Here is a 16237-nt window from a genome sequence, read left to right as displayed (position 1 = left end):
ATAAACTGTCTAGGGAAGGTGTGGGCTTTCCATCATTGGAGATTTTTAAGGATAAGTTAAGACTCGTCAGATCTAGTCTAGATACTACTTAGCCCTGACTTACATACAGGAGACTGAACTAGAAAACTTCCCAAGGTCCCTTCCAGTCTTACAATTCTATGAAATCTTTCCTCTCCCTACCAAATTTATTTTCAACTAACCAGAAGGGGTCACTTTCATAGAATCATAGAGCTGGAGGAGACCTCAGGAGATAATCAAGTTCAGCCGTCTGCCCAAAGCAGGACCAATCCCAATTTTCAATGGGCTTCTGATCAGACTATTGTTTCTGAAGAGTACTAGTTGGGACAGAGTTTTTTCTGTTCCAAAGGGGAATTCAATCACAGCTCATCCTGCCTCTGCTTCCACAGTTACATTCTCTGTTTTGGAGGACAGTCAAGCTTAAAAGTCTGGCCCACGGATACCTTCTCAAATGTCCTCACAGTACACCTATAAAACCACTTGCACTTAAATAGTAGCTAACACACAGCACACATGAGCACAAAAGCATGCAATTTTTTTAGTATTGTTTTCCTTACATTAGTAAAACAACCTTTTGCTCTATTTATTATGCTCTCTCTTGCAAATATATGCATGTACTTTTGGCTCTAAGTGTACAAGAAGTAAAATAAATCCATTTGTCATCTGATGAAGTGGGTGGTGCCCACAAAAGCTCATGATACTATCTATATATTTTGGTCTCTAAGGAGCTACAGGAACACTGCTGTTTTTTAAGCCTCATTAGTGTGGTTAATAAACATTTTACTGACCAGTATATATAAACAGCTGTGAAACACCCTTTTCAGAGATGTATATAAAAATGCACCAGTTCTGTGAACAGCTAAAAACCAAAGAGAAAATAGAGCCAGCATTAGTTAACAGGTTGTTTATTACAGAAATCTAAAAAAGAAATAAAAGTGCTTTATTACTGCCTGAACAGTTCTTTATGTTCTTCATTACAGGGAGCCTTCTCCCTCACTTTGCTATTGCTAGACTAAAATTTGTGCAGCTCAATGATTTCTTGGGAATGGCACAAAGGGGAAGGGAGTCAGTTTGTCTTTCCATTAGTTATCTAGTCTAGCATTTCTTTTCCTACCCTTTTTAAAGATGTAACCATCTCAATAACTTAAATTTTGCTTTACCTTTCAAAAGCAGAAATTTCAGCATAAATGTGAAATAAATTTTAATCAGCACAGACACAGAATTTACTAAAAAATATGAGCTAAAATATGAGGAAAAAAGAAATGAATTAGATAGCAAATAGAAAGCTTTTAACTATTGCATTGTTTTGGAACCAGACCCTTTTTTTGGCAGACTCCTTTTAGGCAACTAAAAGCAATTTATGAAAATTATCACTCCATGCCTATTAGCTGGGGAAGCATTATCCCCATTTTACATTTGATTTGCCTTTTTCCACATTGATTGTGGCAAGACTTCACCCCCTAAACTCAAATAAATCAAGTTTTTAGATAATGTAAGCTGCTTCTCATCCCATTTAATGCTAGACACTGCTATCATATCCTTCATTTAAACAGATTAACTGTTCCTTTTCTGTTACAGAGAAGGAGAGGCTACATACTTGCACAGGGTGAGCTAGAAATTCCATTTTTCTTCAGCAATGTTTTTCAATCAAAGGGAAGGTGTCTTCTTTGGAGCCAATGGCTTCTTGAGAGCGAAACTGCAGGAAGAGACCTTACTATGTAGGATGAGTGGCTGCATGTACGTAATGCTCTTTCCTTTATTGCCTGAAAGATCCCAATCATTGTTGGTGTGACTGCCTGTGACATCTGGGAGCTGATCTCTTCCTGTGAACTCTCAATCCTGCTCTTCACATTTAATATCAATACTGAGAGGAAAGTTTCAGACTGGATAGAAGAATATACCCTCAATGTAGTGTTGGAAGGTAATTTTACTACACTGATGGAAAAAACCTTCCATTAGCTTAGGCTGAGTCTACACTACAATATTTTACTAGCACAGCTATAGTGCCATGGCTGTACTGGGATAGTCCCTATAGAGATAGACATGAACTTCACCAGAGTTCAGTAAATTCAGCTATGTTAAAATACCAAGCTCATTTAATACCAATAGTACACCTTGGCACATAACAGGAGAGGAGACCTCCTTCATAGGTTATATTTACAATTTTTTTTTCTTCAGAGCACAATTTGCTCTTGCTCTACACATTAACACAGATGGCCTAATGTACACTTTAAAAAGATAGGCTGGCATAGCTACAGCAGTTAGGAGTGTGAAAACACCCCACCCAATTACCACAGCTATGCCCATCTAACCCCCAGGGTAGATGAGCCAGGTTGACAAAAGAATGTTTCCATCACTCAGGAAGCTGGTTTTTCTACATTGCTGGACAAAATCCTTCTATCACTGTAGGAAGCATCTACACTGTGGTACTACAGTGGCATAGCTATGCTGCTACCTATCCTATACTGTAGACACTCTAATTCCTGGATGTGAACAAAGTAAGACTTGTTTTGTCTGAGAGAAAATCAAACCAAGGTCAAAGGAAAATGCTTGATACCGAGAGATCAGTTTACGAACCACGTTACAGTTTACCACCATCACACAGAATGCAGCTCAAACAGACCCTTTCAAAGAAATCAAAAGAATCTTGTGTAACTAGAAAGTTATTCTCAGGAGCTGTCTGATGTAACAGTCTGGATAACATTTTTTATAGTTCTTTGTCTGTGGAGGAAGGTTCTGGCTTAGCTGCTCTGAGGATCCTGGCGGCAGCAGCAGAATAAGCATTCTCCATACACTGTCCTGCCAAAGTGCCTTATTTCTAACCAGAACATTCTCCTACCATAAAGGAACTATCTGCATCCTTTGCCCATTTTCTTGACAGTTCCTGATGAGAAGCTATCAGACCCAGTTGTGATTATGACCTTTTATAAGAACACACATAGCTGGATAGAGATAACGAAGCTCATATAACACAGAGCACCATATCTTTATATTATGTATTTTTTTAAAAATCACAATGAACCTGAGACTGGAGGGAAACTGGTGATTCAGAAGTGAAAGGCTCATAGCACTAGTTACCTACGTTGTACGATCTTCTGTGTTGAAGTGTTTCTCTTTCTCTCTCTCTCACACACACAGGTCTATGAATACACACGTATTTATCCCCAGCTGACAGTCAAGGCAAGTACTTGATTCTGACTATCAATATATGTCAGATTACAGTGCCTTGATGAGGAAACATCTTCTGGGGCTGAAAGAAATAAGTTGTCTCTAAATATAAAACATCTGAATTATCTCAAGTTTCTGTCTCCCTGGGAATGGAGAGAGGAAACGAGAAGCAGTATAAAAGATGACACCATGGTGCCTTATAAAAAAAAAAGAGCCAAGAATTTTTCATTTGAAATGAATTATAAAATACAAGACAAGGGGCAGTGGCAGAAGCGAGCCCTGCATCCTCCACCCACCCCCAATCCAGAGAAATAGCCTGCACAATACAAAGCAGAGATTCTGAAGAGGGCGCCTGGGCAGTAGGGTTTATAAAGTGATTTTCTTGCTATACAAAAATATTTTATTTGCTCGGAGTCAAATACCAAGCAGTTAGGGCGCTGGTGTCAATCTGGCCCACAGAGTAACAGGGGTCCTTACGGTTTCCCCACCAGTTTGCTGAACACGTCATAGATCTCTGGCTTCTCCTGTGCAAACTGCTCTGCTGTGTTCTTCTGAAGCCAGTCAGATGACCTCATTTGCTGCTGCAGGAGGCCAATAAGGTCACCAAGGTTGGAGCCACCAGTAGAACCAGGCTCTTGGTGACGGGATACAAAGATGACCTCATCTGTACTGTCTGCTTTGCCATCCTGGTCTGACTGGCAGGGCTGATCCTTGTCCTCAGACAGGATCTCCCGCTCCCGCTCTTCCAGGACTCTACGGATCCGCTGCATGCCTGTGGTAGAGTGAGGGAGGAAAAAAACCCACAAGAGTTACTACAAAAGCACAATTATCGCAAAACACTTGTCAGATCCAGATGGACTTGGAGTAGGGGAGTGAAAAATAATGGAGGCAGCCTGGGATAGAGGGTAATTTGAGTAGGTAATGAGGTGGCCAGAGAGCAGAATGGAGAGGGGTGAAAACACCACTCACCTAACTGTAGTCGATGGGTTTTGTCAGCAAAGATGATACGGAACCAACCTGGCTCACTGCATTCAAAGGCCTTGCCACAGGACAGCAGAACCTTGTTGTCCAGGAATCGCCTCCACAGCAGCATCTCCTCTTCAAACGTTCCTGTCCTAAGGTACTGGGAGCATAAGGGTAAGGTGTTAGTAACATGCAGGTCACCCCAGGGGACCCTTTGTGTTCAAGATCAGTGGTAATGGAATTGGGGCCCAGCAGCCACAGAGCTCTAAGGAGAAGGGTGTCATATGGAAGATGGATTGTAATAGAGAGGCAGCCGTGTTAGTCTGATCTTGGTAAAACAAAAGGAAAAAATATGTAGCACTTTAAAGACTAACAAGATAGTTTATCACCTAATAAACAATCTTATTAGTCTTTAAAGTGCTACATATTTTTTTCCTTTTATATGGAAGATGGAGATATTTGGCTACCCAACTCTCTTTAGCCACAAGGAGGAGCTGCAGGACATGGGAGCTTTGAATTGGGGGCGGTGGAGGAGAGAGTGGGCCACCTCCACCAAGTAAAAAGGATGCGTAAATAATAACAGCCTGAGGAGATTTTTCTGCATCCCAAATGCTGTAAATGTACCAAACTGTGATCCTCACAGGACTTGAGGAAACTGGTGGATCCCTGAGGAACTGATGCAGTTGAAATTCCCAGGAAGAAGGGTTGGGGAAAAGATAGTGAAAAGAGACAGAATGCAGTAAGAAAACATCCCTAGCAAGAAGAAAAACATGTATACAAACTAAAGGGACCCAATGAATCATGCTTACAAAATCACCATGCACCTCTTCCCTCCAGCTCAACAGAATGATTAATTAGGATTTAGCAATATGTTTGTGCAACTACATCCAACTCTCCTCCAGAAACCATTGTTCCAAATGTTTGCCTAACCAGAAGAGCAGAGTCCACCCCTGAGACCACTGACCTTTCGGAAATCGATCCAAACAAAGAAGCCCGCATTGCGGTTGAGAAAGGGTACTCCAAGGGTCTTCAACTCATCTGTCACATAGGTATGGGCAGCTTTCAGACGGGCATGATTGGCCCGCAGATACACCTGATTGATCCAGTCTGGCCAGGAGGAGAAGAAACCTCACAAACTGACCAATAATTCAGTTCCAAAAAGATTTCCTTCAAGATCATCTCTGATATATAGAGTGTAATCATAAAGCTTCTATCCATCTTTCACCCTGTTCCCTTCTTTTTTCGTCCTCATATACTCCCCACTGCAGTACCTAAAAACACCAACACTATTCAAGAGCTTAGTGCCTGTCTTGAATTTTATCCTTCTTTATCTAATATCCTGGTGGACATTTCCCTAGACTTCAGATGTCTGTTGTGAAAACTCTGCAATTTGCTAGTGTGCAATCCAGGGCACAATTGGAAATATTGTTTTGTTTCCCCCCTCTCTGAGAGCTCAGACCCTTTAAAACGGTAACTGCTGTTGTGCAAGTAACTGCCTCCTAGCTGTTCCTTTAACCCTGCTCACCCTGAGTGCACCCTCTTTTTCTATGACAATCCTATAGAATTGACAATCACATCTGACATGCAGCCCCAGGATTATGGAAGGTTGTCATTTTAGCTGCTTTAGCTACAGACCACATGGGCGTGTAAGGAATAGATCTTCTGAGCTCGTGGAGCAGATAACCGTGTGAAGAACCACTCGCTCAGACTCACCTCTGTCTCGGAGAAGCTGTGCCACTTTGTGTTGGACAGGTCCACAAACTCCATGGAAGTAACACAAGGAGGCCACTGCATTGGCAACATCTTGGTTCTCTGTATACAAAGTGCCAAAACGAATCCCAGAGACAGCAAAATCCTGCAGGAAACACACACATACTGATTACCCTACTGCAAAGGAACACAGGATCCCTTCACCACTGTCTTATTCTTTCCAGCACAAGGGCAAGGCCTTATAGGACATCAGTCTGACTGCATAGCTGAGTTAGACCTAGCATTACTGGCAGACAGTACTCACCTTGCTAATTCCCCACATCACATGAGTCCTCTGTGGATCAGGCAATCTGTATGTGGAAGGATGCATACAAGGCCAGTTAGTGTCATGAGTGCTGAAGCTTTTGGATCACCAGTGCAATATTCCAGAAGCAAAGCAGCAACATTTCACAAGGGCTGACAACACACTACGGGACACAAGTGAAGCAGTATAAAGCTAAATAGAGTCTAACCTTAAGGGGACATCAGGAACTAATTTTAGAACAACTTTTATATATCTTAGATACTTGTAAGGCAAAAGTCACTACAATGTAATTGGAAATTATAGGCCAGACTGTCAGAGATGCACACAGAAAGATGCATTCGATTCTAAAAGAATCGGGCCACTCACAATATTTTTTATAAAAACTAAAATGAATTTTTTCATCAACTATTTTAAAAATGTAAATGAAAACATAAGAGTTTTGTGGCTGAATTTAAATGTTCTCTTGCAATGCTGTGAATCCAAATTCAATAATAGTAGGCTAGCACCCAAAGTGAAACTGACAAGACCCAGAAAATAAAACTGTCTGATCCAGTTTCACTGTCCCAGCTTAGCACTGCACAAATAAGAAAAACAAATTCAATGGGAAAACGTAAAAGTAAATTTAAAAGTTCTCTGTTCAGAAATCGTGAGAGTTATTAATAACACAAGCAAGGAATATTTTTAAACATGAGCTTTGTAACTGATATGTCACTAGAAAGCATTAACTAGTCAAATCCAGTCCCAGATCAGTAGAAATACTTTGATGATGATGCTTCTGCATAAAACAAAAGTGAAGAATGAAAAAGACTACAATCCTTACATGCATCAATGGAACTTGGGAAAGGGGACAGCAGTGATTGGTGAAGAAAAAGAAAGATAATGATCAGCAAGAAATGAAACCTTTTCAAGTTTTTAGAAACATTGCAAACAATGGTCTAATGAACACCTTCAAAAGTGTATCAAACTACTAAGTGCATTGGCAAGAAGGAAACTATAAAGCAATCAACATGAAACAGTCTACTGGAGCACTAGTCAAATCCCAGTCACAAACCATCAACATGGAAACATGTTGCACAGCTGCTGAAAGAGCAGAGTTTACCTTTCCATGCCCAGAACACTATGGAATGTGGTTGATTCATCAAAAACTGACAGCATGTAGATCTCATCTACTATTACATGCAACTCATGCCTGCAAGGGAGAAAATGGAGATTGTGAGAGAATGATATTCTCATAGCCTGAGGGCTGCATCATGTATGCAGAAAAGCAGATTGAGGCTCATCACACTCATTTCTTGTCACTCACCATAACCATGACACAGGAAGAGTTTTCAGCCATTGCTTATGCTGGCTTAATAACTCATTTAATGTCCCACTTGAGCAAACTCCATCACCATCTACAAAGGATGGACAGGAATTTTAAGGGCAGGGGGTGATACAGTGGAAGGCTGAAAACCTACAATTGTCTTCTAATTGTACATATTGTACAGCTGTAGAAAATGAACCTCATTACCCATGCAAGGAGCATAGTAGAGCTGCTGGATCTCACCGCATCCCAAAAATAGAAAAAACTAGTGTTTTGCATAGTTCACTAAGGGTGCATCTACACTGCACCATTATTTCGAGGTAACTAGCATTATTCTGAAATAACAATGTGAGCATCTACACAGCCATTTCATTATTTTGAAATAATTTTGAAATAATGGACAGCTTATTCCAAAATCTGTAAACCTCATTCTACGAGGAATGACGCCTATTCCGAAATAGCTATTTTGAAATAAGGTGTGTGTACTTATTCCTCCACTGCTGCTATTTCAAAATAGCCCCTCCCCAGTGCTTCCTGGGACTCTAAATCGAGATAACACGTCTACATTAGGGAAACCTGCCGTGGACTAATTTTGAGGCTTCCCTGCAGTGTAGATATGCTATTTCAAAATAAGCTATTTCAGAATAACTATTCCAGAATAGCTTATTTCGAAATAGCCATGCCTTTTAGATATACCCTAAGACTCCAAAAAACTGGTATGACTGGGTTCTCTTTGGGCAAGTGCTTGACCAATCCAAGGGTTGGAGAAATGAATGCATGCGCCACCATCCTGTGTCCATATTCCCTAGTCTTAAATCCTTTGCTGTTCAGACCAGAATAAGTTATTAGAATTAGAAAGACACAGAAGCACTGATTGGGTCATCAGGCTCAGAATGCTATCTCTGATCCGGGTCTCCATGAGCCTTTAAACTGCCGTACCTTTTAGCAAACTCCAGGTACTCCCGTAATTCTGACAGGGAGTATATGTCCCCTAATGGATTTTGGGGGTTCAAGAGAATTAAGGCTTTCACACCAACACCCTATAAAACAAAAGCAATAATATGTTAAGAGAACAATACATCTGGGGCAAACCTTCAGCCCCCTTTGCTAATTCTCCCTTAGTCTCCCCTAATAACTCACACCTTCACAATGCACAGAAATGGCTTCACATCCCAGTGCCAAGATCTACAGAAGAAATTCAACTATGGGATGTTTTAGCAGGAGGATGGAGAGATTCTTGAAGCTACCTGGTTTTGTAAAATATTTTGGGGGCTGAGGGTTGAATGAGCCTCTGGTTTTAAGCACGCCTGCCAACTAGTATACTCATCCCTGACAAAGACTCTCCTACATTTCCCCCACAATGAAGAAGAGTTGAACAGATGCCACTGAAGTACTTCTGTGTAGAGACTACCTACGCCAACAGGAGGAGTTATTTCATCAGAATAGGTAAGCCGCCTTCCTAAAAAGGGGTAATTATGTCAATGGAAGAATTCTTCCCTCAACCTAGCGTAGTCTACACTGGGGGCTAGATTGGCTTAATGGTGCCACTCAGGTGCAGAGTGTGGCTTTTGCATACCTCTGAACAATATAGGTAAGCTGACCTAATTTTCTAGTGTAGTTGAGGTCTTAGATGGGAAGGATCGAGTTGTGATGGCATCAATGAATGGAATTAGCTAAATGATTAAAATTGGTGATTTAAAAATCACTCCACTCTAGAAGATCCCTGAGCAGATGACATTCCAATGAAGCAAAAGTATGTGAGAGGAGATTCTACACCTGTATGAGAACTCACAGTTAAAGTCTGCCCAAGGCCTCACCATCCTTCCAGAACTGCACCCCTATTTTCTCCTACAGACATCACTAATGGTTCCAAAAAGGCCATGCTCAGCCACACTCACCTCTGACTGTGCGTCCTGCAGGGCCCTCTCTAATTTGTCCACTGTAAGTTGGAAGGGCCGGGTGCTTGTCCCCGTGATCTGAAAGGCACCCACAAGATAAAAAACAAATAATATTTCTACTGATCTTCTATCAACGGTTTCTGAACAAAAGTATTTCCCAAACCACAAAAGCCCAGCAACAACCCAGATTTTCTCTTCCTCACACTATGGAGAGAATACAGACATACTTTAAATCAAAGAGACATTGATCCTGGATCTGCCATGTACACAAATATTTTCTGGGTATCCATGGAAAGACAGGACAAAGCCAGGACATATATGCTGCTCCCTCCCTGGGACTATCTTGAGGAGAAAAGTTCAGTCTCTGAGGCTCATTCTATTCTTGGTCTTGCTTTGTAAAAAATATCAGGCTTGCAAATTTCCAAAATTCTATTAATGTTTGTTTAATTGGAGTGGAATGCTGAACAGAAAGGGACATGAGTTAGTGATCACACCATAAGACTGGAAGCAAGACAGGGAATCCAGAAGTTTAACGTTGATTTGAATACTGAATCTTGTTATGGCTTAAGTCACTTAAACTTTATGTACATCAGTTTCTTCAGCTGTAAAATGGAGTTGCTAAATGTAAGCTATAACTAAGGGATGTTATGGGGACTGTTTGCAAAGCTCACGGAGCCAGAAAGCACTATGGAAGTGTTATTGTATTGTTTACCAATACCAATTCTTTCTACCTGCAAAGATTTGTCCCCCACCACAATTCTTACCTTACTGTCTAAATAGGCATAGACCAGCTTGACATTACCATATAGGAACAGACTCTGGGTAATACCACCATAAAAGGGGGTGGCAATCAGAACAGCTTCTAAAAAAAAATCAAGAAAACAAAAGCCAGTTATCCACAAAACTCGTGATTTTTTTTCTTCCTTAGTAAGACACGCCATAGGAGCTTGGGTTCCATTTTTGCTTATGGTTCCATCTTTGAGATTCATGGGAACTTTAAGAGTTAAATTGTGTCTGCATCCTTTTAGCAATAATTTTGTATTTTTCTTTTAATTCCAAATTCCAGGTCTCAGAGCATTAAGCATCCACGCCTGAGAATCCACTCAACTTGAGTACAGTCCACATTTCTAGAACTACATCCAGAGGTGCAACTACACTAAAACAGCATAGACCTAAGAGAGAATGCAGGAGACCTGCAGTGCCACTGAGGAGGATATACATTTGATACTAAAAGTTGGGGGAAACATGACTTCAACCTCCTTACTTGTGGTTACATTGAAAAAATATGGCGTTTGGCAGAAATTCCACAGTATTTCACAAAAACTCCACAATTACACCCTGGCATATGGTATTTGTATTGTGACTATTATGTTGCTACCAAACAAAAATATATATATTTTCAAAAAATCATCCAATAATGCCACTTACCCCCTGGATCACAGAGAACTGTAGCTAATGCAGAAAACAGAGAGCCACAACCATTCAACACAATCACCTACAGAAGAGACAACAGGAGCAGATGTTAAACTTGTTCACTGGAGAGCACTGAAATCTGCTCTCTATTCTATCCTTTAGCAGAGCAAAACTATTCTTGATTCAATTATGGTTCCAACATCAGGTAAATCAGCAAAACAGTTCAAGGGGACCATGGGACTGGAACAATATGATTATGTTAAAAGTAATGATTGAGGTGTATTGGCATAATAGGGACCAAGACTGGGGCAGAAAGTGGTACTATAAAGCATGACTGTGGGCCACTTGCAAGATGATGTGGGACTTGGGAGGCAGGAATGAAAAAATAAAGGAAGCCACATGGTAGGCCTGAATATGTTAAGTGAGCTGCATGTGAAGAATGTCTGAAAAGGTTGCATGTCACCTTCCTGAGTGATCAGCTTCCCATTTACATGATGAATGATTCAGCAAGCTCACATTCAAATTTTAGTTAAATAAGACAGAAGCACCTATATGACAATGCATGGCAATATGTTATAAGACAGACCAGTGGAAAGCAGAATACCCACATTTTCTGCCTTGAGAGGTGCAGGGGCCTTGCAATAATAGGTCAAAAATCGAGCCACTTCCTCCCGTAAGCTGAGAAAGACAAAAGCAAAGATTGATTCAATTTATTCTCCAAGAAGCTGGGCTCTCCACAGATCCACATCACAAAGAAATAAAGCCAAGGCATATGAGGAAAATACATGCCGTGGACCACTTACTCCATACTATGGAGATGCCTTGCATACACAACAAAAGTCACAGAAATGATTGATTAACTCCACACCTATTTCTGAAGAATTTAATTTGTCAAGACATAGAACATAGGAAGAACTAATGTTCCACCAATGTCAGCTATAATTGTAGAGAATAGTGGACATGCCCACCTATTAGATATGCACAATACTTTAAAAAAATTATATCTACTAATTTATAGTGGAATTTGGAATGGAATGAAAAGACCAGGTGGTCACTTAGGGATCTGGGAGGAAGAAAATGATTTAACAGCCTACAGAAGCTTTATCCAACCAATCTAGCAGAACTTGTTTGTACTTAACCTCAAGATAGCCTTTTCCATATATGTGTGAGGATAAAATCTGTATTTTATTTAGCAGGCAAGTATTTACAAAGCGAAAGTTCTGGGAGATGAGTCTACTTACAACATATGTCCTTTCCAGTCAGGATATTGCAGAAGTGGAGGCTCCATGAGGTTCATGTCACTTTGTGTCAACTGCCAACAACAAGAAGAGGACAGAGACAACCATTAAAATAAGAAATACAAACACCAACAAATATATGGACAGTACTCACATGTACATACACACACGCCCCACTGACTTCAGCAGCCTTATGATGAGTTTTAGAAACTATGTGGCCATCAAAACTATGCAGCAATGATTCCTTGTACAGAGATGTGCAAAAAGGAAGCACTAAGGCTACTACAAAATGAACGCCCATGGAAAAAGAGAACTCTGTAGAGGACTTTTTGAACAAACAAAGCAGCCCTTAGGGTCCTGATGAGGGCCTCACCTGAGTTCTTAGCTTTCAAGTAACTGGGAATCAAGTTCATGTTATGAGGGATTTCTATATAGGTCCAGAGAGGCTAGGTATAGTCATGAATGACAGATGGGTGGATATTTCCTTCTTTTACTATGAATGGATGAAGTCTACCTTTCAGCTATGCTTCAGCTTCAAACAGCTGTGGCTCATCCACACCTATAATGTTTACAAGTTTTGACAAGACAATGCATGGTAAAGAGTAACTGGAGTTTTCAAGAAGCCTAAGAAAGATAAAGTTACCCCCCTGAAAGTTCTCTTTTGGGTCTTCCTTATGAGAAAGGAACTCTTTTGAATTTCAAAAGGAAGTTTCACCCGAGTTAGGGGCTGAATCATTTTTTCCCTAAATTATATTTTAAAAAGTACACATACTGTCCTCATGTAATCTTTTTCAAAGATGTAACAAGCAAAGTTGCAGGCAGCCCAATAGAAACAAGTCACAGAGAAAAGTAGAGCAGCAATCAGAGTGGGTATATTTTATATGAATGGAAACAAATCTACATACATTTACATACAATGCAGCCTTACAGATTTGATAAACAGAGCCCAGATTTAAGGATGGGAACCAAGGAGGAACAAATGCAAAGGAATAGGAGGGAAACCAACATGCAGATGTTAAATCTTCTAAAGTAAATTTTAAAAAATCTGGATTGGGTTTCTGATGCCTTGAGCTATGGCTCTGATGACTTGAGCTAGTGCTCTCAGGGGTGAATAGGATTGACTGTCACCCCATGTAGAATGAGTGATATAATCTTTTATTCTATGTACACAATTGGATATGCATCCTGAAGTCTGTGTAAGACAAAAGCGCACCTCCTTTGTTGTGTCTCCTCATCTGGCACAGCACAGGAATGCATCAGCAGCCTTGGCCAAATGACAACACAAATGGGAAGTAAAGGAGTCCTTGAGAGTGATGCTGGAGACAATGTAAAAACCAATTGGGCCAACTGATAGGGAACAACATTAGAGACCTCATCTCTGGACTGTCAAGTCCACAGATCATCACCTGACTTAGGGGTGACAAGATGCAGACAGAAATCTGGTCAGTTACTATTTTCACTTAAAATTATAGATATTGGTTTCCAAGTTAGTGGCAAGATTGCCTTCTCATAGCTTCCAGTAGCACACTGTTCTTTGAATCAAAGCAGTAGCACTGGAATGTGGCAATTTATAAGCCGGAAGAAACACCTTTTCTCAGCTCTGACCCTCCTGCAGTATGCATGAGAACAAGCTCATCACCTGCTACTACGGGTACGTCTAAACTACATGGCTCCGTCGACGGATTTGTTTGTTTGGCAAAGTCAAATGAAGCCGCGATTTAAATGATCGCGGCTTCATTTACATTTACATGGCTGCCGCGCTGAGCCTACAAACAGCTGATCAGCTGTTTGTCCGCTCAGTGCGCTAGTCTGGACACTCCCCTGCCGACATCAAAGCCCTTTGTCGGCAGCCCCGGTAAACCTCATCCCACGAGGAATAACGGGGCTGCCGACAAAGGGCTTTGATGTCGGCAGGGGAGCGTCCAGACTAGCGCGCTGAGCGGACAAACAGCTGATCAGCTGTTTGTCGGCACAGCGCGGCAGCCATGTAAATGTAAATGAAGCCGCGATCATTTAAATCGCGGCTTCATTTGCCTTTGCCTATGTGTCTAATCTACATGCCTCTGCTGACAGAGGCATGTAGTCTAGACACAGCCTAATAGGCAGCAGCAAATAACATAATGTCATAACAAGCCTGCTCAATATGCAGTCGTCCTGTCTCTCATATGTTAACTTCAGATATTACATGAAATCTCAGGGAAAGAGGGAAAGAGGGAAAAGAAGGAACAGCCTAGACATCCTAAACAGAACCTTGTGGGCTTCTACATACAACTATCAGGCAGCAGTTCTGCCTTACCTGTTCTGTTAGCTGGAAGGCCAAGTGTTGGGGTAGTGTTCCCCCCGAGTCAGTGGCATGGAAGGCAGAAATAAAACAAGGAACATTTTGAGGATTGGCAGTGGTGAAGTAGGAGTGAAAGAACTTCAACCAACTACAGAGGAGACTTCCTGTGCCACAAACTCAGTACCCCATCCTTCCCCATGAACGTTTCTAGATAAGACAAACTGTTGTCACCCCACATAACAGCCTGAATCTGGGTATGTGGCTCAATGAGAAACAAAAGAGATTCTTTCAGCTGAAGCAATCTGTAGTTTGAGCTATACTGTCTGTATTGAGCCTTTCCCTAGTGTAACTGAGCAAAACTACCCATTAGTAGATCACCCAGTTTATTGCACCTGTATTGGTCACTGGTGCCAAATCCTCTCAAGTTTGGGACAGTTCAGAACTGGATCAAAATTGTGAAGCTTGAAAACAGACTAAATCAAGCCCCTCTGTCTGCAAATATGGACACCCCCGAATTGTAAGATTTGGGGTCACCTCTGCATGAACTGAAGAGCCAGTTAGCAGGAGGAAAGCAAATGCATTTAGAAGACACTACTATTTCCAGTTTCTCTGAAAAGATAACTTAAAGAAATGCATAACCCAAAATTAAATAGAGAAAATGGACCAGCCAATGGCCTTCTGCATCGGTGATGGAATGGATGAAGGGAAGTACTATGGGAAATTACTTCTCTATGAGGGATCTAAGCAACAATGGTGATCCAAGAATATCACCAATACTAAGCAGGAATTAAGTGGAGTATTCCATATTTCTCCTGGAGATGTGACTTACCCGCTTGGACATTAGATCAAAGCAGAGTTTATTCTCACTGGTACCAAAATTAATTATACCCTGGAGAAAGAAAGAAATTATTGGTTAGGGAGACAAACTACCAGTACACAACACTACTTGCATTTGCTGTTGCCCCTGTGGCTATTACTTTTCCATATCAAAAATCCTAACAAGGTAAAGGAGTCAAACAACAAGCTTCACAGAGCTCTCATCATGTATTATATATATATATATATAAAATATAAAAATATTATAAACTAGTCATATATACAAGTTCTTAATTTATTTGTCAGTAAACACTCTAGAGATGGGTATAAAACAAGGATGTATATTCATTTAATAGAATCATAGAACACTAAAACTGGAAGGGTCCTAAAGAGGTCATCGAGTTCAGTTCCCTGTCCTCATGGCAGGACCCAGTACTGTCTAGACCATCCCTGATATATATATATATATATATCTAACCTACTCTTAAATATCTCCAGAGATGGAAATTCCACAACCTCTCTAGGTAACTTATTCCAGTGTTTCACCCCCTAACAGTTAGGAAGTTTTTCCTAATGTCCAACCTAAACCTCTCTTGCTCCAGTTTAAGCCCATTGCTTCTTATCTTATCCTTAGAGGCTAAGGAGAACAATTTTTCTCCCTCTTCATGACACCCTTTTACAAACCTGAAAACCATTATCGTGTCTCCTCTCAGTCTTCTCCCTGCCAAACTAAACAAGCCCAATTCTTTCAGTCTTCCTTCATAGATCATGTTCTCTAGACCTTTAATTATTCTTGTTGCTCTTCTCTGGACTTTCTCCAATTTCTCCACATCTTTCTTGAAATGTGGTGCCCAGAACTGGACACAATACTCCAACTGAGGCCTAATCAGCGCAGAGTAGAGTGGAAGAATGACTTCTCATGTCTTACTCACAACACACCTGGTAATGCATCCCAGAATCATGTTTGCTTTTTTTGCTACAGTGCCACAAACATAACATGTATAAGTAATTTAACCTTAAATTGACTTGTTAATGTAAATCTGACCTATACAATTTTCCTAGCTGAGAAAGTTGGAATTTACATTGCTTTAACATACAAATTGTGCTTTGGATATCTTTCCATGT

The 16237-nt window shown here is 40.8% G+C and overlaps 1 protein-coding gene across 4 annotated transcripts in view; it reads right to left on the bottom strand.

The window, feature by feature from the left end:
• Positions 1-907: 907 nt before the first annotated feature.
• ACCS (1-aminocyclopropane-1-carboxylate synthase homolog (inactive)) overlaps positions 908-16237 on the bottom strand; it is a 40939-nt gene continuing 25609 nt past the window's right edge. For 3 of the 4 annotated variants that reach the window (XM_075927526.1, XM_075927525.1, XM_075927523.1), the window contains 13 exons: positions 15126-15185; positions 12019-12089; positions 11386-11455; positions 10793-10859; positions 10129-10226; positions 9365-9442; positions 8406-8506; positions 7263-7352; positions 6164-6209; positions 5863-6004; positions 5114-5256; positions 4156-4309; positions 908-3958 (listed from right to left, as the gene is read on the bottom strand). In XM_075927526.1, the coding sequence (XP_075783641.1) occupies positions 3660-3958; positions 4156-4309; positions 5114-5256; positions 5863-6004; positions 6164-6209; positions 7263-7352; positions 8406-8506; positions 9365-9442; positions 10129-10226; positions 10793-10859; positions 11386-11455; positions 12019-12089; positions 15126-15185 (1419 nt within the window). In that variant the 3' untranslated portion in view covers positions 908-3659. The remainder of the gene's footprint in view (positions 3959-4155; positions 4310-5113; positions 5257-5862; positions 6005-6163; positions 6210-7262; positions 7353-8405; positions 8507-9364; positions 9443-10128; positions 10227-10792; positions 10860-11385; positions 11456-12018; positions 12090-15125; positions 15186-16237) is intronic. The other variant, XM_075927524.1, reaches the window with a different exon arrangement.

Source organism: Pelodiscus sinensis, chromosome 4 (genome assembly GCF_049634645.1).
Source record: "Pelodiscus sinensis isolate JC-2024 chromosome 4, ASM4963464v1, whole genome shotgun sequence".
Classification (NCBI taxonomy): Eukaryota; Metazoa; Chordata; order Testudines; family Trionychidae; genus Pelodiscus; species Pelodiscus sinensis.
The sequence above is the reverse complement of the archived record's forward strand: the minus strand, read 5'-3'. Positions and strand labels throughout refer to the sequence as shown.